The 27,839-nt window shown below is 42.5% G+C and overlaps 1 protein-coding gene across 1 annotated transcript in view; it reads left to right on the forward strand.

The window, feature by feature from the left end:
* Positions 1–24,876, forward strand: part of COL21A1 (collagen type XXI alpha 1 chain) — a 4,597,064-nt gene extending 4,572,188 nt beyond the window's left edge. Inside the window, exon 30 of the mRNA XM_044063368.1 lies at positions 24,087–24,876. Coding sequence (XP_043919303.1) covers positions 24,087–24,274 — 188 coding nt within the window. The 3' untranslated portion in view covers positions 24,275–24,876. The remainder of the gene's footprint in view (positions 1–24,086) is intronic.
* Positions 24,877–27,839: the final 2,963 nt, after the last annotated feature.

Genomic DNA, 27,839 nt, shown 5'->3' on the forward strand with positions numbered 1-27,839 from the left:
ATTTTTCATGGGCCTTGTCCAGATTTTTGATGTTTCCAGGTTGAGAGGTATGTTCCTACCCCCTCCTGGACTTTTAGATGACCAAGATGCTGGATCCTTCCTGGTTGCTCAACCCTTCAATACTTTCTCTTATGGAGTGATAGAATGGCATATGGTATTATTATACGCAGCAAACAAGATCTGAGGTAACTCTAGGTGCATCATAGGATAGGGACTTGGCATCGAGCTATTTGAAGACCTTGAGCTTTGTAGTAGGCCGACTTGGAGCCGAGGATCTGCTCCGAACCCATCTGTAAGAATGAAGGCGAGATGAACAACTCAAATGGAACATTATGGTAAATACATAACTTCTTTATTCCAGGAACATGCTGTCCAACATAAGTTTAACCTCTTCATGTGTCTAATGCATTATATAATGGATGGAGCAACAAGGGCAGCTGGAGTTGGTGTGTCCATGAGGTGCCAGGCATGTCTGCACCACTGTGACTTGATGGATCATTTCAAGGCATCCTTCACCAATGTCACCTTTTTATGGCTGTTCATTTCTTGGTCCATCAGTGGAAGAGAAAATGCAGATGTGTGAACAAGATGGCAAGAAGTGTTTTTGCATTGGAGTGAAGTTTGAGGCCCCACAAGGATTCTATAGTAAAAATCCAAAGGGGCTGTGATCACTCTGGTTCATAAAAAACAGACATCAGCTATTTGAAGCATCTTCTGACTGGACGGTTGTGGCAGACTTGGCCCCTTTAACAGATGCAGGCCCAGTGGTAGGGGAGGTCCACAGAACTATGGATATTGCATGCCCTTTTCTGACAGACAACCCTACTGTCTTTATAGGACTGCCCAACTGCTCCCAAGTGGCGGCAGTCAGGGGGTCATTTACCTTTTCACCCAGCTGCATGGAAGGCCATCACACAGAACACATGGGTCAAAGGGATAATATCCAGAGGCTGGTTTACATCCTTTATCCAGTCACCCCCAAGACCCAAATATTTGCTGCCAGAAGTTCAACCCAATCAACCAAAAGCTGTAAAAAATGAGATCACCCCATGGTCTAAAGAAGCCACAAGGAGGTTGTTGAAAGCGCTTACCTTGTTACTTTATTTTAAAATAAAAGTTTATAGTTTTAGAGCCGTACGTTTTGTGACCACAACTCAGCACATAAAAATCAACTGCCAATCATTAGCGGACCGGAGTTCTGCTGTGGCGACCCCTAACCAGGAAAAGCCGAAAGACACAACAGCAACAACAATGTTTTGTGACCACTTTATTTTATTAGTATTGCTTTTTTACTCACATTTGGCGGCCGTGAATTCATCTGCATAGTGTTTTACTGTTTTGTCTATATAACAAGAGTCCCAGAAGATGTTCATCATATTGATCAGTGTTGCAGTATCTTTAGCTATACGGGTTATATCCTGCCAAGGGTATAACAGCCGGGCATCTTCCAAAGTTTCAGAATACCTTCCACACACCCAAACTGTTAGGCAGCTCAAGATGAGCTGACTAAAAGACAAGTTTGGGCTCAAAGTCCTTCAGAGCTTTACTGATGTCAAAGAGTATGCTCATCTCAGGCTTTTGATAATCAATGGTTAGCTTGTGCTTTTCTTTGCTGCCAGATGAGTTTTCTTTGGGGGAAAATTTTTTCTTAAATTTAGTTAAGTCTTTAGTTAAGTCTTAACTATTTTCATAAATTTGTTGATGTTTCATTACTTTCTTCTTCAGAAAAGTTATTTTAACGTTAGGAGTGTTGTGTTTTAATGGACTGTCTCATGACTGTAACATACTTTTAAATGGAACACTTGTTTTTATGGCAGTTTAAAAGTAGTGTAAATTAATTGAAAACATTTTTTTCTGTGGAGAAATTATGTTTGTTTGTTTTTTGCGGGGCCAGTATATTGTTTTAAAGTTCTTTTTACTGTGTTTCTCTGTCAAATAAGTAATTTTTGTGGACTGGTAGTGTTTAATGGCAAGTGCTGCTTGTCTTCCCTGAGAAGGAGGCACCATTTTTGGCTTGATCATGGAACACACTACCAATCCCATGATCATCCTTCTTCCAGTCAAAAAAAGAAAAAAGTTAAACAAACAGCATTTGCCACAACAGCATACTAGCAGTTTGCTTCAGTTGCAGTTGTGTGACTCTGTTGTGGCAATTTGTTGTACCTCACATTACTTATCCTTTACCCTGGATCCCCCTGGTGTAGCAGCTACTGCCACTAGGGATCAGGGGTTAGCCACATCCTTTGCAGATGTTGGGAACCCCTCAGTGGACAAGGGAAAGCCACTGTTGTTGGTTCTGGGAGAGGGAAATTAAATTGTTGTGTCAGAATGCTCTGCCCTTCCCTGTGGAAGCAACTGCTGCTATTAGTAACATGGATGGCCACATTTTTTCCTGTCAGAAAGAAACAGAAAACCAATCATGTAAATACTCCTCAAATTTCTTTGGATAGGAGTAGTTGGCTCAGTCTGGCTCATGGCTTAATTTAGGGTATTGAACCTTTTTGTAAAGAAGTTTCTGGTATAAGAAAGCTAGATTCCTCTTTTCCTGAAGAGATACAAGATTCTGAACCTGAACTGGAAGATACGGAATGGATACAGGTGTTTTTCCTCAGATTTCTGATTCAGACTCAGAGGAGAGCTCGCTTTCTGATTCTCCCTGCTGGGGTTTTTCTTTTTCTTGTCTAAGACTATTGTTAGTATGTGCCAGTGTTTTCAGTGGGAGAACTCTGATGTTTTTCAGTCCCTCAGACAATGCTATGAGCTGTTCCAGAAGGATTTCCAAAATCTCCACCCATTCCCCCTGATCTGTCTGCTTTAAATGATGTGTGTGTTACTGCCTGCAATTTTCCTGATAGCCAGCTGCCCCTAAAAAGGCAGATAGGATGCAGAAGTTTCTCAGTCTTTTAAATATTTATACACTATTCCCAAACTTGCCTCAGCAGTATACCTCTCGACCGTACTGAATTCCTCAGTATTTACCGGTTTCGAGGTCAAAATAATGGGGTGCCATGAATTCCCAAATGGCCCCTTCAGTTCCTGATTTTCCACTTTCTTTTTCAAAATTTTTTAGTTGGAGTTGTTATTGACATCATCACCTGCAGGGGTGTGCACAGTGATATCAGCATCATGAAGCAGACTGTCAGAATTTGGCTGAGAACTTGAACAATGTTTGTAATGTTTACTTTTGTGGTTTTGTGGGTTTAGAAGCGGGGACAGGTGGGAAGCACAACACCAGCAGCACTGTGGATTTAAAAGCAGGGACTGGTGGGCACTGGCAGCACAGCAGCAGCAGCACACAGCCAGATGACGCGGAGAAGCTGCTTTAATATTTAATAACTTATACAATTAACTAAACTTCTGCATTCTTCTGCTATTGCCAGCAAAGCCAAGCCAAGAAGGAGCAAGTAAGTTTTCAAGTTGTACTTTCTGCAGTGCAGCAGTCGATCAGTGACTGGTCTAGTCCACGTCTGATGTTCTTCATTCCACATTGCTGCAGTCCTAACTATTGGGGTAGTCCGCTGTCCAGTCGGCCCGAATACCAGAGTATATGGCTGACGTCGGTCAGGGCGCATTAGACTGACGTCAGTACGTCAGGGTACTAATGCGCATGACCGACGTCATATCCTCAGTCTTTTTTGCCGCATGGTCCGATGCAGAAGCAGTTTTGCGAGTGCAGGTTGGCGTTCTGAAATTTTCTGAAGTCGGAGTTTCAGACCGAATCAGAGTTGGCTAAGTACCCGTTGGGGAACATTTTGGTTTTTCTTGCCTCAGTATTTAACCGGATGTCAGAAAAGTGAATAACTGTATTTCTTGTGGGAAACAGATACCTCATAGGGATTACCATACCTTGTGTATACCTTGTTTAGGGCCTGAGCACGACGTTGTTGGATGCCGCTCTTGTGCTAGGTTTAACAAACGCACTATTAAGAGAAGGTTAGACTGTGCCAGGTTAGTGTTTGGGAAGCGTTGCAATTATAAAATGCCGTCGGATGCTCCGACGCCCGCTTCGTCCACAAAGCGCAAGGACAAAACAGCGAAGCCTAGGGTTGATGAACCGGCAGTCCCGGACGCCGGTTCTTTAGAAGGCTCAGTGGAGCCAGAGGTTTTGCCAGGAGTTTCTTTGGAGTCTCAGGCAGAGACTTTACTGTTACAGGATGTGCCTTCTCAGGAGGTAGGCCAGGCTGAGGGGGCTTCTCAGGTAACTGTTCTTCCCTCTCTTCCCAAGGTAGTTAGAGCCTCTCCTTCTGTTTCCAAAACTTCTTTGAGAGGTAGGCCAAGTTTAGCTTCAGTGGGGGCTTCTCCTAGCACTTCAGGTTCTGTGCCTAAGAAACATATGCTTAAAATGGCAGAAGATTTGATTACTATGATTAGAGGTTCTATGCCCCCTCCTGATAAGAGGCCTAGGGTGGAACCTGGTTTTGATAGTTTTGAACAGTGTTCAGAGGCTTCTGAGTCTTCTGCGGAAGATTTGCAGGAGTATCCTCCTTATTCTGATTCTGATGTGGATGATTCCACTCCTACAGCTTCTCCTCCTGAGGATTTCTCATTTTCAGAGACTCTGCATTCCATGAGAGAGCACTTTAAATGGGAAGGCCAGGATTACTCTGATTCCAGGAAAAGGCTTAGGGAATTCTTGTTTTTACCCCAGCATAGGCCCTTAGCTATACCTCCTGTGTTGAATGTGGTGGAAGATGTTTTTGCAGAGGCTTCCCTGAACCCTGATTCTTTGCCTCCTGCTCCTGTTAAACCTGATAGGTACTATAGGGTGCCTGAAGCTCATAAGTATCTTTTAAGAGTCCTAGGGCAGACCCGAAACTGTTTCTCAGGGACCTAAAGGTGTTAAGGCCTCTGTGGTTAAAAACCCTGTTCCCACTGATAAAGAGGCAAGGGCTTTGGATAGATGGGGAAAGAAAGTGTATACTTCTTCCACTTTAGCCATGAGGGCGTTGAATTGTCAGTTTCACATGCTAAAATATCAAAATTATCTCCTTTCACATCTGAAATCTAAGGTGGATGCTTTGGCGGAAGGTATTGAGTGTAAAGAGTTGCTGGATTTAGTTCATGTGTCTGAACAAGTGGGTAAGCATTCTTTGCAATGTGGTTTTGATGCTGTACAGGCCTCCTCGAGGGTGGCTGCCACTAGTTCTGTTCTTCGCAGGCATGCCTGGTTGAGGGATCAGAATTTAGCTGAGCATGTTAAGACAAGGATTTTGGATGCTCCTTTACAGTCTGATGTGTTGTTTGGTTCGCCTGTGGAAGCAGTTTTAAAGAAAATGGAGGACAAAGCTAAGTCTATGCAAACTGTTAAAGATTTTTGCAGGTGCAGCCACCAAGTTTAGTAGAAATTGGCCTACTAAGGGATGGACATATCCTGCTTATGATTCCCAGTCTAGGGGTAGGTCTAGACGTGGTAGGGGCAGAGCTCAAGGTTCTTTTAGGCCTAGAACAGGAGTTCACCTGCTCAGACTTCTGGTGAGGGCAGGGGTCAGTCCTTTCGTAAACAGACCCAATGACCTGCCTTTTCAGCTGCCAGTAGATTCTCGTCTGGCAGCTCCTTTGGGAGGAAGACTGTCTCTTTTCAAAGAAAATTGGGATTTAATTACTCAAGACAGATGGGTGTTGGATATCATTCACCACGGTTACAGGTTTTATTTCCATACATTGCCCCTTTCAAAGGCATGCCAGACGTTCCTCCTCCACAAAGGAAAGAGGCTCACAAGCAAATTTCTCTGTTACTCCAAATAGGGGCCATTCAGCCAGTCCCTGTATCAGAAAGGGGCCTAGGATTTTATTCTCGCCTGTTCTTAGTACCAAAGAAGGGGAACACGTGGAGACCAATTTTGGATTTATCTATCCTCAACACTTATCTGGACATTCCCAAGTTCAAGATGTTGACGTTACAACAGCTTTTACCTTTGCTGGGCAAAGATCACTGGATGGTAACTTTAGATCTCAAGGAAGCTTACCTTCATGTGCCTATAAGACTAAGTTGCAGGAAGTATCTGCGTTTTCGAGCTGGAAATTCTCATTATCAGTTCTCTGCATTGCCCTTTGGCTTATCTACTGCGCCCAGAGTATTCACAAAGGTTCTGGCTCCAGTGATAGCTTACTTCAGGCTAAAAGGAATTCAAATCTATCCTTACTTGGACGACTGCCTGATTCTGGCTCAAGAAAAGGAAGTCCTTCTACAGCATCTGGAATATGTTATAGCAGTGCTAAGATGCCTAGGGTATTCTGTGAACGAAATAAAGTCCAGTCTAGTACCCTCTCAAGACATGTGCTTTCTGGGTGTGAGACTGAATACAGCAGCCCAGATGGCCTTTTTAACCCCGGACAAACAAAAGAGTCTATCCCTTTACTTCCATCAACTATCTCATCAGTCCGTGCTGACTGCAAGGACAGTCCTTCAAGCATTAGGGTTCATGGCATCTTGTATTCTGGTGCTTCCCAATGCCAAACTGCATATGAGGAAGCTGCAATGGTATCTCAAAAATGTATGGACACAGCACTGCCAGGATTTGGACACTGTCATTCAAATAATACCTTGCCTTCAAAAAGAATTTTTGTGGTGGGCTCAGGAATGTCACCTAAACAAGGGACTCTCTGTGACCCGGCCAGAGGCGAGTCAGATTTTAACGACAGATGCCTCGGACATTGCTTGGGGAGCTCATCTAGATGGAAAGTGGATACAAGACAAGTGGCCTGCCAGACTACAGCATCTACATATCAACATGAAGGAGATGTTAGCAGTCCAGTTTGCATTAATGGCTTTCAAGGAGTTACTTCTTCCAGGGCAGGTGTTGATTCTAACAGACAACACAACTGTCATGTGGTACATCAACAAACAAGGGGGAACACATTCTTATCCTCTATGCAGGCAAGCAATGATTTTATGGGAGACTGTGCTCAGCTTGCAACTAACTCTTCAGGCAAGGTTTCTGCCGGAGCACAGAACTCCTTAGCAGATGTGTTAAGCAGACAAATCATGGATCCCCACGAGTGGAAACTGGATCTTCATGTATTTCAGAAATTGACAGTGTCATGGGGAACTCCAGACATAGATCTGTTCGCTTCTCCACTAAACCACCAGCTGCCAAAGTTTTGCACAAAGGGGTTTCATCACACAGCTTGGAAAGTGGATGCTCTTTCTTTCAGTTGGAAAAATCTTCATGTGTATGCCTTTCCACCTCTGCCTCTTCTTCCAAAGGTGCTCTTAAAGGTCAGACAAGACAAGCCAAGGATGATTTTAATAGCTCCAGATTGGCCTCGGCAACACTGGTACCCACTACTAAGGAGTCTGGTAAGGAAGCCTCCATGGCCTTTACCTTTGATTCCACATCTGTTATCTCAGAAGGACGGTCATCTGCTCAATGTCAAGCTTCACTCTCTTCATCTAACAGCCTGGCATATTCTGTGTTGAAACACAGCAGGTCTCAACTTCCTCAACAAGTTTTAAATGTGATTATGGAAGCTAGAAGACCTAGTACAAGGAAAGTGTACGCAGAAAAATGGAAGAGGTTTTTATTTTGGAGTACAGCAAAGAATTTGGAGATTTCTGAGCCTAATTTGAGTGTGGCTCTTCAATATCTTACTGAGTTATTGGACAAAGGTTTGTCCTTCTCTTCCATTAAGATTCATGCTGCAGCAATTTCAGCTCACTATGATTGTGACCCACCATTGTTTTCGCATCCTTTGTTCAAGCAGTTTCTTAGAGGGGCAAAGAATATAAGACCCCCGTAGAGCTCCTACTCCTGCTTGGGATCTCAATTTTGTGTTGGAAAAACTTACTCTACAACCTTTTGAGCCTGCGGCTACTGCTGAACTGAAATACTTGTCATGGAAGACTGCTTTTCTGTTGGCTATTACTTCTGCAAGAAGGGTGTCTGAGTTGCAGGCCCTTATGGCAGTAGAGCCTTTTGATTTTCCATAAGGATAGGGTATCATTACGTACTAATCCTTCCTTTATGCCTAAGGTGGTTTCTAGTGTGGCTTTAAACCAAACTATTCATTTGCCTACTTTTTATGCAGACCCCCAAAATAAAGGGAAAAGATTTTGCACACTTTAGATGTACACAGGCAATTGCGTTATTATTTAAGCAGGACTAAGGATTTTAGGCAGTCTCAGCAGTTGTTTGTTTCTTTTGCTTTGAGTTTGCAGGGCAAGCCTGTGTCAAAACAAACTATTTCTAGGTGGATTGGGTTTTGCATTGCATTTTGTTATTCCCATCATGGCAAGGAGATTCCAGCTGGGATTAGGCCTCATTCCACTAGGGCTACTGCCACTTCAACAGCATTTCTAAGGGGGGTGGCAACTAAGGATATTTTGGAGGCAGCTACTTGGAGTTCAGTGCATACTTTCTCTAAGCATTATCACCTTCCTCTCTACTCTAAGTCTAGGGCTGGTTTTGCCACAGCTATTTTGCAAGGCATGTTGTCAGCTCCTGCTTCTTTATGATTTGCCAGCCTCCCTTACCTCTGCTTTGGGATTCTACCCAATAGTTAGGACTGCAGCAATGTGGAATGAAGAACATAGTACAGTTTTGTACCTACCATAAATGTAGATGTTCGAGGATCCACATTGCTGCAGTCCAATTTACCCTCCCTCCTTCCCCTCTGTGTTTAGGGGTGGTTGTGTAGGTGAGGTTGTATGCTGATATTTTTGTATATATTTTTGTATATATTGTACATATTTTTGGTGCAGGTATATTGGGCCTTGTCTTTTTAGGGTCTTCTGACATCTGGGGCAAGAAAAGACTGAGGATATGACGTCGGTCATGCGCATTAGTACCCTGACGTACTGACGTCAGTCTAATGCGCCCTGACCGACGTCAGCCATATACTCTGGTATTCGGGCCGACTGGACAGCGGACTACCCCAATAGTTAGGACTGCAGCAATGTGGATCCTCGAACATCTACATTTATGGTAGGTACAAAACTGTACTTTGCAACTCCAATCATCAGTTACCTTGTTCTCAATGTTTTTGACTCATTGGCCTGTTGAATATTTCCTCACAACATATTTATTTCATTTTAAATGCTTAGATATGTTTTCTGTGTCTCCTGTTTTTTCCCTGAACTTCAGAAATATGTGTTAGTAGTGTACATTATTTATAGACACTTACTGTGCAAATTAAAATTAAAGAACAGAAACATGCTGAAATGCCTAGAAAAGAAAGCCTGTGGTTATTGAATCCTACTGGCTGTTGCAGTGAGTTTCCGCACTGCTGTGTGCTGTCCACTATCTTCCTGTCCTTCTGCCTTCATTTTCAAGTAACTCTGAAGTTCTTTGTTTATATTCAACTGTCATTCTGGCAATAATCAAGTGTTCCAATACCCTTTCCATGAAAAAGTATTTCCTAAAGTCAGTCTTGAGTCAGTCCTCATATTTTCTCCATTCCCACTTCACTCCACTCTGTCCTTTCTCTTCAACTCCTCTCCCTCCCTGTACTTACCTCTAACGATCTGCATTCATTCCATATAGCTCCCCTTTCTGTCTTTCTCTTCATCTGCATTGTGTATGCCAGGTGCCATTTTTTGCATATCTTTTATTTATTTTTTTTTATTTTGTGTTGTCCTACTGAGCAAATGGCCCTTTTAAAGGAAAGATGATGACTAAAGCACTAGCAGTTGAATACAGAGTCAACTGAGCAATAAACAGTGCGTAAACTTTGCAGAAAATAGTGGCAATCTTAGTTTTATGAAAACTCTTATAGTCACAATGACACACAGGCAGTTACTATAATCTTTGATGTTAAGTTGTCTATCTCACCTTCATTCTTGCTGGATGGGTTCGGAGCCGATCCTTGGCTCCGACTCGGCCAATTCTAAAGCTCGAGAGCTAATTCCACCGGCTCGAGGCTCCCCTATATCCCACAATGCTAGGCGGTAACTACCCAGATCTCGTTTGCCACTTAGCTGACGAGGTGCTTTTCTACCGGCTCTGGCAGGTTAGTGAAAAATTATTCTATTTTCACAATCTTTAGACCCCTATTACTTCTTAGTATAATTTTTAGTTTTAATTGTCTTTTTTCTTGAATCGATTCACCTCCCTTGCCCATAATCCCCCCCTTTATTACCCTTTAACTTTAGGCCTTAGGCCCCTTTCCCTCCTTCTCCTAGTCCTTCAGTGTGACTGGAATTTAAAATTTAAAATTTTCTTAAAGGCGTGTGTGTGTGTGTGTGTGTGTGTGTGTGTGTGTGTGTGTGTGTGAGTGTTTTTATTACTTAGGCCTTTACTATGTCTAAGGACTCCAAGGTCTCCGGCTTCAAGAAGTGTGACTCGTGCTGTCAGAAAATGTCTCTGACAGACGGTCACACTTCTTGTGTGTATTGCCTGGGACCTTTGCACCTGCAGGACTCATGTGCTGTGTGTCATGGTTTCAGCCCTAGAGTCCTGCAGGAATGCAAAAATAAATTGATTTTGCGTGGCTTATTAAAGCCTGAAGGCCCCCCGACCCAGTCTGTGTCGGGAAGGCCTTCTAAGACTTCCAGACAGTCGGCTCCAGCTTCAGAGCCGTCCTCTGGAAGCATCAAAACTGCTTCGACATCGGCTCCGGCTGGAGCCGATGTTTCCAAGCCTCATACTGTTACCTCGGCTCCGGCCAGAGCCGAGGCTGATAAGACTCAGTTGGCTCCGATACTCTTATCGGAGCAACCTGCGAGAAAGAGATCTAGGTCTCCCTCCATCGGCTCCGTTCACTCGGCACCAGGATCCCCTCTTCTTTCGGAGCGGAGCCATAGATCGCATTCCTCACGGTCTTCCAGGCTATCTGACCACGATTTGCAAAGGGTAGTGAGTAGACTTCTCAAGTCCGAGGCGCTGGCCCAAATGCTTCATAGCCCGACTCATCAGTTGGCTATTTCTGTCCCTCAATGTGTTCCTCCTCCGACTTCTTTGAGCTCGGAGCCGGGGCTCATCAGAGCCATGACTGTCGGCGCGTCGGATCCGATACCTTCCCTTTCGGCTCTGTCGTCTGCTCCGATGTCCTCTTTGGAGGGGTCTCGGTGCCGAGCTTCCCTCGTTGGCTCCGAGGGGGCGAGTGGCATCGGACTCTTGTCCGACCCCACTCTCCCTCTCGGTGCTTCGGCGCTGGTGAGTTCGGCTCCGACATCGGCCTCGGAGCCATCCCTGTCGGTGCCGGGGGGGGGGGGTCCTGGTCTCTTCGGAGCAGGTACCTCCGGCCTTGCCCGATAGGGGTGCCTTTGAGGTCATGTGGAGCGTGCTAGAACCAGTGTCTGCCCCACAGTCGGCTCCGTCAGCCCCTCCATCATCAGTGCCTGCGGTGATCTCTACCCACCCCCTTGCTTCAGACCGCAGAGAGCCAACTCCTCAAGTTTCCCCATTGGGAATTTCCTCCTCTTCCGAGGCTTCTCCTGACCTGGTAGGAGAACCCCCTAGGAAGAGGCAGTGCAAGAGGAAGCACATCGACTCCCCTGAGTCTATCACCTCTGACACTGACTTAGAGGAATCTGAAGGTTCCCATCGATCCCTCTCTGAGGATGTCTCCTTTGCTGACATCCTTGAGATCCTGAAACAGAGGGGGAACTGGCCAGCCCTTAACACTTCAGAGGATGAGTCAGTGTACCTTGAGGCGTTCGGCTCTCGCCCTTCTACCTCCTGGGTGTCCCCTCCCTTTGACCCCCTTATGGAAGTGGTGGCAAGGAAGGCCTGGACAGCTCCTGATTCAGTGGAACCCACCCCGAGGAGGCCGTCTAAGTTTATTACTGCCCCTAGAGATAAAGATTTTTTATCTAAAGGTGTCTCCGTCGATGCCATGGTGGTGGCTGCGGCCACTAAGAAGGAGTTAGCCGATCCTTCAGTACCTGTCCATCCTCCTAATAAGGAATCTAGGACCATGGACAGGTACGGTAAGCAGATGTTCTCATCAGCGACCTTTTCAATGCGGTCGCTGAATTACTTATGTCACTTCACTCGTCTCCAGAGAGATTTACTCAAGGATATAAGTGAAGAGGTAAAGGATCCAACAGCTGAGGGGTTCCAAGTCAGAATGAACTCCCAGTTGGCAACCCTGAACTCCATCGTTAACTCCTCCATGCGGCTTATCTCATATGCTGCGGATGGGGCGAGTAGAGCCGCAGGCACAGGCGTTGCCTTACGACGTCACGCCTGGATGCAGCTGTGCAACTTTGCGGACCCCTTCAAGGCGTCCTTCACCAATTCCCCCTTTGATGGATCATCCTTGTTTGGCCCTCAGGTGAAGGATACATTGACTAGGTGCGAGGTGGAAGGTAAGACTCTCTCTGCCGTGGGAGTCCGTTTTTCTACCCCTTCTAGGCCTTATCCCAAAGGTCAGAGGGGAGGAAAAATGTGGTTCCGCAAACAAACCCAGGGAGTCTCATCTGACGCACAAGGTCGATTCCCCTCTAGAGGCAGAGGGGGGAATAACAATAGACGCCGCCCTAGAGGCAGAGGAGGTCCGCAAAACCAGGGTAGCAGAGAAACGTTCTCTGATAAACCCTTTCAGCATCCCTGAGGAGCTGCCCGGCTGTCCACCTTCGGAGGCAGTCGGGGGAAGATTATCCCTGTAACTAAAAGCCTGGCTTTCCCTTACACAAGACAAATGGGTACAGTCGATCATATCCGAGGGTTACAAAATTCCCTTTATTCACATTCCATCCCAACCCAAAGGATCCCTTCCAGACATTCCACCCAGTCTAAGGGAACAAGCAGCACTAGAAATTTCAAAGCTGCTATCAAAAAGAGCTATCCAATCAGTCCCAGCAGACCAACAAGGATCCAGAATTTACTCCAAATTCTTTTTGGTACCAAAAAAAACAGGAGACTGGAGACCCATACTGGATCTCAGCAACTTAAACAAGTATGTCAGAAAAACAAAATTCTGGATGGTCACGCTACAGTCCATTCTACTCTTCTTGGGTCAGGACAATTAGATGTGCTCGATAGATCTTCAGGACGCGTACTACCATATAAAGATGAACAGATGCTCCAGGAGATTTCTCCGCTTCAGGCTGGGAGCCAGTCACTACCAGTTCAGAGCCCTGCCCTTTGGTCTCACTACAGCCCCCCGAGTGTTTACCAAATGCATGGCAGTGGTCGCGGCTCACTTGAGACGTCAAGGATTCCAGGTGTTTCCATATTTAGATGACTGGCTCCTTACTGCCACCACCAGACATCAACTACTTCTATCCAGAGACTTCACTATCCAAACTTGCCAAGCTCTAGGCATTTCAATAAATTTCGAAAAATCTGCCTTGTCGCCTTGTCAATCTATTACCTTTATAGGCACCACATTAGACACACTCAATCTTTCAGCCAGACTTACAGAGCAGAGAGTGTCAGACATCCGCAAACAAGTTTACCTTCTCTTACAATGCAACAAAGTCAAAGCCAGACTAGTTCTGAAAGTATTAGGTCTCATGGCAGCAGCTATCCCCCTTTTCCCCTTAGCTCGCTTCCACATGAGATTCCTCCAATGGATGCTGTTTACTCAATGGCCCTTCCAACAGCTCCCGATGTCCCACACCATATTGATAACTCAATCATGCAAGAATCAACTGTCTTGGTGGATCACATCATCTCAGGTTCTCCGAGGAAGACCCTTCACTCACCCCCCCCCCAGTCGCCACGTTGACAACAGACACCTCCCTGATCGGGTGGGGGGGGCATTATCAGGGCAGGACAGTCCAGGGCACGTGGCAACCTTTCGAGTGCCACTTGCACATAAATGTCTTAGAGATGAGAGCAGTGCTTTTAGCGTTGCAAGCCCTTCACGACTCTCTTCCCACAGGGACTATTGCAATTCAGACGGACAACATGTCCGTAGTGTGGTACATCAACAAACAAGGTGGAACCAGATCATGCCCCTTATGTCGAGAGGCACTCAGACTTTGGCAATGGGCAATCTCTTCTCAGCGTTTTCTGGTAGCAACGCACATTCCCGGGAAGTCCAATGTGATTGCAGACAAGTTGAGCAGGGCAATTCTCATGCCCCACGAGTGGTCTCTGAAGAAATCAGTACTGGAAGAAGTGTTCCAACGATGGGGCCAGCCTTGCTGCGATCTTTTTGCTACTCCCCAAAACAGCAAGTGTCACGACTTCTTCACTCTCTTCCCATTACCAGGCCATCCCACCAGAGACGCTCTAGTCCACGATTGGCCCCGGGGACTTCTGTATGCCTTTCCCCTTTTCCACTGATAACTCAACTAATTCAGAAAGCCATCGCCTTGAGAGTGACAATGATCCTCATTGCCCCTTACTGGCCTCGACAGATATGGTTTCCGTTCCTTCATCGTTACCTTTTGGAGCAGCCTTGGCATCTGGACCCAGTGCCAGATCTATTGACCCACCAATCGGGCCAGCTGCACCAATCTCTTCATTCTCTCAACCTCACAGCGTGGTTTCTCCAATTCCGACCTTAGCCAGGCTTCCCTTAATATCTCGCTCGGTCCGAGATATCTTGATAGCCTCTCATAAATCTTCTACCCGGAAGATTTATAATAGCAAATGGAAACGCTTCTCCTTTTGGGCAACATCAAAAAATATAGATCCCTTCTCTGCACCTATACAGTCTATTCTAGACTTTCTAGCAGAACTCTTTCATTTAGGCTCTTCTTCGTCTACCATTAGAGTTCAGTTGGCTGCTATATCTAATTATCATGTAGGTGTCTCGGAGTCTAGCATCATGGCTCACAAGCTCTGCAAAGCCTTTTTAAGGGGCATTTTTCTTCTCAAACCTCCAATCAAAGATTCCCTGCCTCAGTGGGACTTGAACTTGGTTCTGGCATCCTTAATTCTTCCCCCTTTCGAACCAGCGACTTCATGTTCTCTGAAGTTGCTTTCATGGAAGACACTTTTTCTAGTAGCCATAACTTCAGCGAGAAGGGTATCTGAACTCCATGCTCTGTGCAGTCGCCCTCCTTACTTAGTGTTTCACAAAGATAGGGTATCCCTCCGTACTAATCCATCCTTTTTACCTAAGGTTTCCTCTCAAACAAACCTAAACCAAACTATTGATCTCCCCGTCTTTTTCCCTAACTATTCCAACAGGTCGGAACAAAAGTTACATTTTCTGGATGTTCACCGCCAACTTAGATATTATTTAGACAGGACTAAACAATTCAGGAAATCTGATCAGCTTTTTCTATCATATGCAGAAGGGAAGTTGGGCCTTCCAGTTACTAAAGTTTCCCTTTCTAGATGGCTCACCTCTATGATTACCTTCATCTATGAGATCAGGCATCAAAACTACCTTCAAGACCTAGAGCTCATTCAACTAGGGCATTAGCTGCATCCGTAGCTTTTCAGGACAGGCTGCCAATAGATTCCATTTGTGCAGCAGCCACTTGGGCTTCTCCTCATACCTTCATTTCACATTACAAATTGGACATGGTCTCCAGAAACCGTGCCAACTTTGGTTCCACTGTTCTCAAGAGTTTGTTCCGATAGGCCACCCGGGATAAGGTGCTAGGGACGCGGTCCCATCCAGCAAGAATGAAGGCGAGATAGACAACTTAACATTAAGAAGTTATGTACCTACCATAACGTTCCATGTTAGTTGTCTTCTTCTCCTTCTTTCTTCGCCCCACCCTCCTTCCCCAAGCCTGGACAGACCGATAGGAATTCATTTTGTGATCTTCCTCTGGAAGAGTTTCATTCCCACACGTTCTACCACCTCTATTTCCCCTTTTGTTAGGTCTAGGATACCTTACACTCTGGTTTATATAGAGGTGGGTTACCCTTCTCCATGCTATGGAGACTAGAATTGCTTGGTCTAGCTATCAAACGAGATCTGAGTAGTTACCGCCTAGCATTGTGGGATATAGGGGAGCCTCGAGCCGGTGGAATTAGCTCTCGAGCTTTAGTATTGGCCGAGTCGGAGCCGAGGATCGGCTCCGAACCCATCCAACAAGAAAGAAGGCGAGAAGAAGACAACTAACATGGAACATTATGGTAGGTACATAACTTCTTATTATTTATTACTGTAATAACTAACCAGGATTAGAACAAAGCTGTGCTACTCTGTGGCTAATGTTGGGAATATGTGTTTCTTTTAAATAGTTCTTATAAATCCAACATACTATTTATGCAAGATTTATGGTTGACAGATTTTTGCTATGAATTGGCAGTATAGATTTGGGGACGCAAACAAGTATCTGAATACATCTAGTCTGCTTAATTTTAATAAATCAAAACAATAAATTTATGTTTTAATTAGTGTAAGTTTATAAGAACAAGTTTGGTTCTAAGGTGTTTAGGATTAAGAATGAATAATTAAGTTAGTTTACATCTTCATGGGATTAGACAGCATCGTTTTATATTTTTCTACTGTTAATTTCAAGTATATAGGACCTACAGGTTAACTACAGATCGAAAAGAATATAAAAACTTTTGGAGAGGCAGGATAGATATTTGCTGAAAAGGAACTATAATGAAAACTAATGTCTTAAACCACATGTAAATTGACAGACTTGGGATGGTAATATTTTAAATTACTGAATCAAACAAGCAGTGATTTAGGAGCAACACTGAGATGCTGTTTAACTTCTTGCATCTTTTTGACACTGGAGATTTGAAGAGGATTGTTTGTAGCTGATAACAGACAGTTTGTGACTGCCACAAGTTGCAAAATTCTTACAAAAATCTTTGTCATAAGCATTATATGCAGGTGAATACAGCAGAAATAAGTCCTGCAGGTGATACCATTGCCAATAGTGCAGAAGCAGTTAATTTTATTTTTGTAAAAGAAAATTGTATTTTAGTTTTCCACAAGTTCAAAGTTTAATACAAGTTCAAATATTGATATAAACAAAATACTATTGGTGTTCTGTTTATTTTGTGTTTAATATTTTGTCTCTTCTTGAATTTGTGTTTAAAATTTGGTATCCCATAATTTCACTGGAGTGGGTGTGGTTACACAATTATGCATGCAAATTTTATGTTAATCAGTGTACTGATTTTTGGCCAGTTGTACCTATTTTTCACAGACCTTTGTCCAGATTTTTGATGAGTCCAGGTTGAGAGGTATGCTCAGCAGCTGTAACTTTAGTTGATCCCACTGCTGTTAAGCACTTAGTTAATTCCAATCGCACTGTTTCTGATAAAGATAAGAAAATTATTGATAAGGTATAGGGAAAAGTGTGTACTTCTGCAACTCTTGGTTTTCAGAATTTTGAATTGTCAGGTTAATGTATTAAAGTTTGTTCTCATAAATTGTGAAAGTATGAGGAAAGTTTTAGCTGCAGTTTCTTCTGGTGAGGAAAATCTGCTTTAATAAACTTAATTTATTATATTGTACAGGCCACTACTCATTGTTTGCATTGTGTATGACTATCTTGATTCTTCTTCCAGAGCTATGGCCACGATTACTGTTTTGAGGAGTTTTGCATGGCTGCGATCTCAGAACCTCCCAGATGATGATAAAAATGAGATTTTAAGTTCTCCCTTGGACAGAGATTTAGTGTTTGGCTGCAGAGGTTATTAAAAAGTGTGAAGAAAGGGAAATCTGATCCAGGGAACCCCTAACATTTTTCAGCCCTTTTATGAATTGTGTAAGGGATTTTCTGTTTCCTCATCCAGTTTTGGCCAAAAACAGAATAAACAGCCTCAACAAAATTCATGTAAATGGACATTTAAGAAGAAATGGCAAGGGGGTGGTTGCAAAAAGTCTTGAATCTCCCAAAATCAAGACAGTCCAACAATTCTGAATGGTTATTCATGAGATCCTGTGACCCCCCTAATACCCTGCCACTTTTTCTCTTCCCTAAAATCTGAATCTCTATTTTTCTCTTTGACAAAATATTGTTCCAGACTAATGGGTTCTGAAAACCATTCATCAGTTACAGATGACAGTGGAAGGAAATTCTTACTTTCCAGGGGGTTGTGCCTCATCCTGAAGACCATACTGTTTTCTTTCCAGCTGTTCTTCTTCACATGGTGTCCACAAGGTGTGATAGAACCAGTTCCTCCTTCCCATTTGAGGAAGGAGTTTTATTCAAGGATGTTCTAAGTCTCGAAGAAAGAAAATGTTTGGAGACCATTTGTAGAGCTTTTTTTCCTAAACCTGTTTGTTATCGTGCCCATATTCAGAATGATGCCAATTCACAATCTGTTTTCTCTTCTTCTTTCAAGTTTCCTGGTAACACTAGACTTAAAAGATGCTTGTCATTGCATTCCTATTCATCCAGGCTTTGGGTGTTTAAGGATTTGTGTGTCTGGATTATATTATGAGTTTTCTGCCTTACCCTTTGCACTGTCCTCCTTGCAACAGCTAAAGCTCATTGAAGGCTACAAGCTATCCACATTCTTCCATATTTAGATGACTTGCTAATCTTTGCAGAGCCTTTTTGAAAATGACAGGAATCTCTTTCTTCAGTGAGAGATCTCTTGCACAAACTGGGGTTCCAAGAGGACATTCAAAAGTATTATTGACTCCCTCACACAGGATTGTGTTCGTGGGATATCAGCTAGACACCTTATTTCAAAAAGCTTTTCTTCTGCAAGGGAATACCTCAGGATTTTGGATCTCATGGCATCTATGATTATCATAATACCCCTGGCAAGACTCCACATGAAAAAATGTGGTATCTGAAATATCTTGGATCCCAGCATCAACATCCTTTATCTTTTCAGATCACAGTACTGCAGTTTGTCAGAAGATAAACCACTTGGTGGAGAGAGGAGATATTCTTATAGGTTCATCGATATGTATTAGGCTATTGGCCCAAGGGCGTATATAAGCCTAGCCAAAGGTACCCTAGCTTTCGCCATGCAAGAAAATTATTTTCCTGTGCCTCTGTCGAGCAGAGCCACAGAAGTGATCCCGGGGTGAATTTCCTTTCGCCCATCCAATCATCAAGATTTTTCTTGAAGAGTGCTAATGAAGAGCTTTGTTTGATATAGATAGGTAGTTTGTTCCAGAGTATGGGAAGTCTCTGGGACAGGAATCTATCCCTCCAACATTTTCTGTTTATTGTGGTGACAAGGTTTAGGTCCCTAGAGCATGTAGCTCATAGGGATTGGGATTTCTTTAAGTGGAGCATGTCTTAAAGCTCTGGGTTTGACATAGCTTTGTGTGTTAGGCAGAGATCACCTCTGAGTAAGCGATATGTGACGGAGTAAAGCTGCAGTTTCTTTGAAACGGTCTGCGTAGGGCATCTGTTTGAGGCCGGTAATCCACTTTGTGAGGTATTTCTGTGGCCTTTCCAGTTGTTGTAGATGTCTTGTGAGGTACTTACCAAAAGGGCCATTGTACTCTATAATGGTTCTAATGAGTGACGAGTAGAGGGGAACAATGACCTCTTTTTTCCTGGATGAGAAACCTTCTGTGATGAGGTGTGCCAAGTAGAAGGATTTCCTGACTACTGTGGCGATGTGATTATCAAAGGAGAGACTACTGTCCACCTGTGTCCCAAGGTCTCTTATCACACTTTCGGTGTTAAGTAGACTACCGCCTATGTGATAGTTCATGGGTACAGAGTTTTTACCAAAAGGGATGATAGTGCACTTTTTGGCATTGAGCTTGAGGCCATGGCTTTGACACCAGGCATCTGTCTCAGCGAGGTCCTTTTGTAGGATGTCCACATCTTTTGGAGTTTTGATTATGGCTCCTAGTTTGCAGTCATCTGCGAACTTTGTTAGTCAAAGACCTTCTGTGTTGGCCTATACTTCAGAGAAGTAGATACCAAACAGGAGAGAACCCAGGACTGAACCCTGTGGTACTCCACTTGTCACTGGTCTGAAACTGGATTTGGAGTCTGCTACTTTCACAGTGTGGGTTCTGTCAGTGAGCCAGTTGGCAACCCATCTTGTGACATAGGGATTTATACCTAGCTTAGTGAGTTTATCTATAATTCCAGAGTGGGGGATGGTGTGGAAAGCCTTGGCGAGATCTAGATAGGCTGTGTGAACCACCTTACCCTCATCTACGGCTTTGGTGACTGCTTCAAAGAAGTCTATCAAGATATATCCCCCCTCCCACCCACTCCAAAGCAGTCAGTCACCACAGATGCTTCTGACAATACTTGGAGAGCAGTTTCAGGAGAGATAAAAGTTTAGGGGGTGTGGGACACTAAGGACAGGTGCGAGCACATAAATATCAGGGAGATGCTTGCCCTGATCAAGCCACTCAATTCTCTGAACCATGTTTGGTCCCCGGGACCTCTTCAAATGGTTACAGACAATACAGCAAAAATGTGGTACATCAACAAGCACATTCTCACTCTACAGGCATCCTACATTCCATCAGGGCAAAATTGTGTGGCAGAAATGCTGAGCAGGACAAAGGCAAACCCTCATGAATGGAAACTAGATCCAGGGGTCTTCCAAGATTTGATCCATCTGCGGGGAGTTCCACAAGTAGACCTTTTTGCCTCCTGTGTGAAAAATCAAGTAGGAAAATTCTGTTCCAGGACTCCAGGCAAGAAGGCCTGGAAGACAGATTCCTTTTCTTTGGACAGGAATGTTCCTGTATGCCTTTCCACCCTTTACAGTAATATTCAGGGTACTTCTGAGGAATTCACCAAGATCACTGTGGTGACTCCCTTCTGGCCCAGGCAACCATGGGTCTCCCTTCTTTTTGAAATAGCCCGGAACAATTACCTCAAGCTTCCTCACAGAATGGCTCTATCCAGACAGGAACAGGGGTGTTTGATGTACCCCAACATCAATCATCTTCAATTGGCTGTACAGATGTTAGGATCTTAATTCCTTTTAGGCACCTGTTTTCTGAGAATGTGCATCAGGTACTAATGGAGGCAAAAAACCTGCTATTAGAGAATCATATATTAGCAATTGGAAAATGTTTTGTAGGTGGTGACAACATAACCAGCACCCATTGAGGACTAGATGTTCTCTGGTTCCACAGTATTTGTGTGAGTTACTATCCTATGGCATTTCTTATTCCTCTGTCAAGGTTCCTTTATTTGCCATTTCACATGGATCCTCTTCTTTCAAGTCAGCCACATGTCAAAATGTTCTTGAAAGGAGTTTTGCATAAGTGGCCTCCAAGTAAACTGGTGGTCCCTCCTTGGGATTTTAATTTTATGTTAGAGAAACTAACACTTGCTCCATTTGAACCAGCTAATCTGGCTAACTTGAGGTTCTTAACATGGAAATAGATTTAGCGTTGTCACTGATCTCTACAAGAAGGGTATCTGAGTTGCAAGCTCTTATGATGAGTCAAAAATACCTCATTTACCACAATGACAGGATTTCTTTGAGAACCCGCGGTAGTGGTGCTGCGGTAGCGTTGTCGCCTCACAACAAGACATTGTCGCGTTCGATTCTCAGCTAGAGCGTCTTCTGTGTACAGGCATGCGTGAATAGGCGTGCCTTCGTTGAAGGTTGTGCATTAGGGCTGGTAACTCGGCACGTAAAAATCCACTACCAAACATTAGCGGACCGGAGTTCCGCTGTGGCGACCCCTAAACAGGATAAACTGAAAGAAACAACAACAACAGGATTTCTTTGAGAACTAATCCTTTTCTGCCTAAAGTGGTGTATGAGTTGACATGAAGCCAAACTATACATCTTGCCTTTTTCTTTCCTAAACGTAAAAATGGTGAAAAAGAATACTCCATGCCTTTTTTGTCCCCAGACAAATTGGGTACTATCATGGCAGAGCTAAATCTTTCAGATCTTCAGATCAGTTGGTCATTTCTTGTAAAGATAAGAAGAATAAACAATCAATGTCAAAACAGACTATTTCCAAATGGTTGTCTTAAGGCTATTAACTTTTGATATAATCACTGTGACAGTCCTATTCCAGGCAGGGTCAAGGTCCACTCTGCAGGGACCTTAGCTTCTTCTATGTTTTTTTTTTCTAAGGGATTGGATTGTAGAAGAATTCTAAAAGCTGCTACTTAGTCCTCTTTACATACTTTTACATATCCCTATAAACTTGATTACTTTTCTTGGTCTAGATCATGCTTTGCTAGGAGCATTCTCCAGGGGGCTCTTAACCTTGTCCTTCCACCTCCCAAATGTAGTTAGTTATGGTAATCTGCCCATATAGCTAAGGCTATTGCAGCAGTGCTCAATACGAAGAACATACTACAGTCATGTAAGATGAACTTACCATAACAGTAGATGTTTGAATAATCACTGCTGCAGTAGCTACTCCCTCCCTCCATCCTCTTGGTTTTTAATCTGTTTTTATACCTGTGTGTGGACATTTTTTTTTTTTTGTAATTCCTAACCTTGGCCTTTCAGGACTTAGGCTCCCTCTGTCTGATGGCAGGAAAGCTGTGAAGGGCGTTGCACCCAAACTTGTCTTTTAGTCAGCTCCGCTTAAGCTAATCGACACTTTGGGCATGTGGAAGGTAGGCTGGCTGTTTTATCCTTGGCAGGATCTAGCCCATATAGCTGAGGCTTCTGCAGCAGTGATAATTCGAACATCTAATGTTATGGTAAGTTTAATGTTCACAGTGGTACTGTGCCGCTATCTTAAAAGGTCTCCTGACATGATGCCACCCTTGAATTCAAGTAACTTGGGATTTTGACCCAGAGGTTAGGTCGTACGGACTGACTGAATAGGACATGAAAGCTATGTACTTCTCATAATGATAGATCCTTTCATTCATGTCTGCCTGATACTAAAACCCTTCAACCCTTCCTCCACCCATTTTCCCTGGACTTCTAAGGCCTGAAATACTTCAACCTTTCTTTTTATGAACATGTAGAAATACAAGGATGTGTATGTATATATATATATATATATATATATATATATATACACATATATTTGTGTGTGTGTGTGTGTGTATATATATATATATATATATATATATATATATATATATATGTGTGTGTGTGTGTAGAGAGAGAGAGATACAGCTGTGTTGGCAGGATTTCAAACTAGATCTGAGGTAACACTAGGCACTTGTGCATGATGGGAAGGAAAATCTTATAAGAGTTTGAGTCTGGACTACTAATGCTATTGAGTCAGATCTGACAAGTGGCTTGAGGACCCACAGGTAGTATCAAACGGACAAGGATTAAATATTTGATTAGTACATAACTTTCATTTACAACTCGCTGACTGTATGAGATTATATATGCTGCCTGAGGAATATTACTTGGACTAGATACCTTATTCCATCACAGGACTTGAAGACACTGGTGTATGCAGTGTTTAGACTTGGTTTGACTATTCTACTGCCTTTTGCTTGGTGCTGCCTGACAATTAACTTGATCAACTGCATCTAGTGCAACATTCTACTGTAGCTGTTGACCAGATCACTATGGTAGTGTCATGTTACACCTGTACTGTGAGATTTCGTCCGATTGCCTATCAGAAGACAAATATCTTTCAAGCTTCTGGTCATGGTATTTCCTATGTTTCACAGTCTAGTCATCAGGGGTCATTGGTGGCCTACCAGCTCTCTTGCTCTCTCCATTTTGCTGCCCTACCAACTATTTTACACTATCTGTTCTGCTTTGTCAAGGCAGCTGGCAGCTTCCAGGATGGGATTACAGATTTTGGGGTGAAAACTATTTTCTTTATTTGCACAGTACTTATGAAATCTACTGTATATGCAGCTTTGGAACAGATGATCTTTGAAAGGCAGTAGGATAGCATTTGAGACTCATCTTTTTGCAGAGACCTATGCATACCTTTCTGAGCACTTTGGATACATTTTATTCATCAGGTAACTCAGTTATATTGCTGGACATGTTATATCTTACAGTTTTTTGTTTATTAACTTGTGTGATGCCCAGTGATTGAACTCCTTCAGTTTTTTGTTTATTAACTTGTGTGATGCCCAGTGATTGAACTCCTTCATAAACGGCTGATGGGCTGATTGATTAATTGATAATGAGTTTTTCACCTCAGTTTCCTGTAAAAGTTATATGTCATTTTTAAGAAAGTCTAAAAGGAGTGGCTTGCTATACAATAATAACAATACTAATTACAATAATAATAATAATAATAATGTTAATAATACCCTTTGTACAGCATTTATAATAATACAGTTGTTACTGGATTTAAAAATGCTTCCATATTTTATTGTTCATGAAAAAACTATACAATTGTACAAGGTAAATAAATAAAATGATTTTGACACATTGATTTTAAGTTAATTATTTACCTTTTTTTTATTTCAGGTCTTCCAGGACCTCCAGGAGTTGGCAAAAATGGACAGCCGGGATTACCTGGGTCACCTGGTAAAGATGGCAGGCCTGGAAATCCTGGCCAAGAAGGACCACAGGGTCCACATGGAATATGTGATCCATCAATGTGTTATGGTGTTCCCATAGGAAGAGATCCATTTAGAAAAGGGCCAAATTATTAATATAATGGGCAACAGCCAATTGCAAGTGGTGCTTACCTAATGAAAATCTTTCATTTCTCAGGAAGATTAGCAAAAATATTTCCCTTTTACGGGAACAATATACCTCTGTCTTAGCAATAATTGCAATTTACATGCTCTCAGTAAACTGATATTGTCTTGTCAAATGTATGAATAGTATTGATCACCTAGGATCAGATATTATACAGTGAGTGGAAATACAGCAGACATGTTTTCTTTGATACTAAAAATTGACTCAAGTACCAGTAAATTTAATTTTGATAACAAACAAGTATTATTCATTTGAATATCAGTCTGGTCAGCACTATTGCCAAGTCAAATATTTCTACTGTAATGTAGACCTAGATACTATGCAGATCAAAAAAGATGGTATTCAAGGACAAGTGTCAGAATCATGCAGGCTGTCTCCAGTTTAAATATGAGACATATACAGCAGCTGTTACAGGATACCAAGGGACTCTACAATCCATTTTTAAGTGGTGACATGTAGTCCTGCCTCTCAATCTTGTGAGCATGTAACACATCCAGCATGTAGAGGTATCTGTATTCGCACCAAATATCTTTTCATTGCTGTCTTTTGTCTCCCCTAGCCCAATCTGAATGAAATGTATTTTCAGTATTTCTGCTGCCTGTTCTGTTTACCATGCCACATAGCAACATATGTCCTTGGTGATTGTCAACATCTTGCTTAGGATTCCATCCTACAAAAAAAAAAACACTTGGGAGGAAAATGCTGCTTGCTATCATTTCTAAAAAGAATCCTTATATCCTTTATACAGATTTGGCTTGACCATGGGAAAAGAAGTAACAATGACAAGCAATTTTCAAAGTGAATATGAAAGGGAGAAAAGCAATGGATGGTAGCATCTTAATTCTGATTGTAAGCAAGGCTTAATTTTTACACTGTTACTTGTGTTTTGATGTCGATTTTAAGGGATAACACAATCAACCTACAGAGAGGAACAAAATAGTGTGTTATATACTCATCAGACATTATGTGATAAGTACCTAAAAACTGTGCAGCATTCTTTCCTAAAGTAAAAGGAAAAGGAGAAGAATTAGAATCCTTTGTTTGAGAAGAAGATTCCGTAAGCTGGTGTCTTTCAAAAAAAAAAAAGTGAGTGCAAAACATCTTAGGAATGTAAGTGTTAGAGATGCAAGATACTGATAAACTGAAACAGCTATAGTAAACCCACACCCACACACACCACTAAAAAGTAAGTTGCAGAAAATTTACATTCTGTTTTAGTGTTGGAAGTTGAACAAATATATTGATCAGATGGTCTGGCGATCCTTAATATACAAAAGTGTATTGAGAATACATGAATATATTTACCTCTTTTGTAGTTCCTACACATACCTGCCAGGTTTCCAAGTTAGCAGTCTCTGGAATATAGATTGATTAATTTTTGGTTACACAAACAGTTTGGGCCTTAGTTTATCAAGAACATAAATGAATTTCTGCATTTTTAAATTTACTTTGCTACTAGTTACTAGTCTTTTGGGTAAAAAAGGTTTATTCCAAATCCCTTGATGATGCAGTGTAGCTTTCTTCATCCACCGTCTTTTTTTTTCTTAATACCTAGTCTTAGAAACAGATTATGTGTCACCTGTGCTGTGTTAGTCAAATTGAAATCATGCATGTAGCACTACATTGATTCCCTGCTGGACCAGTTATATAGCCACATGCACAGTGAAAATGATACAACCAATTCATATTTTTCCATGATACTTGTCTTTTAAATGATTATAGGCAATTAATTCATCTACACTGTCATCATCTTGCCACCAGTAGCAAAAAGTGACTTCCTGAAGGTTGCCGTGGATGGAGAAGGGTTCAGTACTTTCTTGCCAAGAGTTGGATACATGTTACTATGCTGTCTACATGACTTCCAGTGAAAGATAAAGTTATTGCAGGTGTAGTATCCTAACTGAGGTAGAAGTGCAAGAGGAAGGAAATGAATGAGAGATGAACCCTAGTTCATTACTCTAAACATACCTTATCTGTCGTGCTTGGTGAGGGAAGGATATAAGCCACCCACAGTATAACAGGATTGTTATTGTCTAGCCAAACATGTCTGACTACTGCTACATTTTTAATCAGAAGACATAAGGGCTGCTTCATCATGAATTTTGTGGTCACTTCTGTGAAGCATTATGTCCACATCTGGTCAGGAAAGCGTACAGTGATGGACATTATGTGATTAGCTACAAGGACTATATTACTAGAGCTCAATAGGGAAAGCACAATGATTGTCTAATCTGTAGGATTCTCCAAGTACTTCTCCCTGAATCTGTTAGTCATTGACATAATCTCTGCAATGAAATTTAACAACCTGAGATGGTACAACCTCACAATATAGTTGGTATGATGACTTCACATACCACCTCCCCCCAACACAGACAGAGACACTTGAGCAGCTTTCTTCCATTTATTAAATAGCTGATTAGAAGTATTCATGAAATCCTTTTAGATGAATTTAGTTTGCTCTTCTGCAGCAAACCTCACACATTATTGTATGAGCTGGTAATGCTAGAGTTCAGACACCCTATATGTTCATAAGTATGTCTTTCTAATAATTGATGCAGGATAATGATACATCAGCCAGCAGAAATCCTCCATTTATGCCTCTGTTTCATCACAGGAATTACATACATTGATCAGGTCTAATTTGTTTTGCAAACAAGATGGTTGAATGGGTAGTTTTCCAAGAAAGTCAATTAACTTTAATGGCTGTTCCCATCCAGTCATCCAAATTACATTTGAATAGAGTAGTAGAAGCACATCACTCTATGTGGAGTGGAAGACTGTTCCATACAAGAGGTATTATGTTGCATAAGAGACTCATATCTCTTCAGCAGGTGTTCACACTACCATTGGACTTATGAATGTATAATAGTTTTGACAGGATAGGGTCTGCTGAAACTTTTACATGAGGCATAGGGTGCCTCTTAATAGCCTGTATGATACAGAGAACGATAAGGCTTTGAGATTGTCTTCATTGTTTCTAAGATTCAGACCCTTGATTTTTTTATTGAGAAAGTGTTGTGGTCGATCCAGCTGTGACAAGTGTTTGGACTGGTGCATACTGAATGGGGCATTATTTTTAATGATCGGTATAATGACAGCAGAGCACTGTTGAGTAATTACTTCATTACAATAGTGGATACATGGTGATCAAAAGATAAGTCTTTATCAACATAGGTTCCTAGAGCAGTAACTTCTGGATCAACTTTCTGGGTTGTGTTGTCAATCTCTTAGTTACAAAGGATGTCATGCTTGCCAAAGGATGCAACTATACATTTCTTGACATTTAGTTTTATTCCATGGTTTTGACACCAGCTGTTTGGGAAAGGCCCTTTTAGAGAATTTTAATGTTCTCTGAGGAAGTTTATGATGGAAGCAAGTTTACAGTTGTCTGCAAGCCTGGTCAGCCATAATCTCTTACCATTTGCTTTGATGTCCAAGAAGTAAATGCCAAACAGCAGTGTCTCAAGGACTGAACCTTGGGGTACAGTACTAGTGACAGGACTTTTGGAGGTGGTA

This window comes from Protopterus annectens, chromosome 2.part1 (assembly GCF_019279795.1).
Source record: "Protopterus annectens isolate FY-2018-M chromosome 2.part1, PAN1.0, whole genome shotgun sequence".
NCBI lineage: Eukaryota > Metazoa > Chordata > Ceratodontiformes > Protopteridae > Protopterus > Protopterus annectens.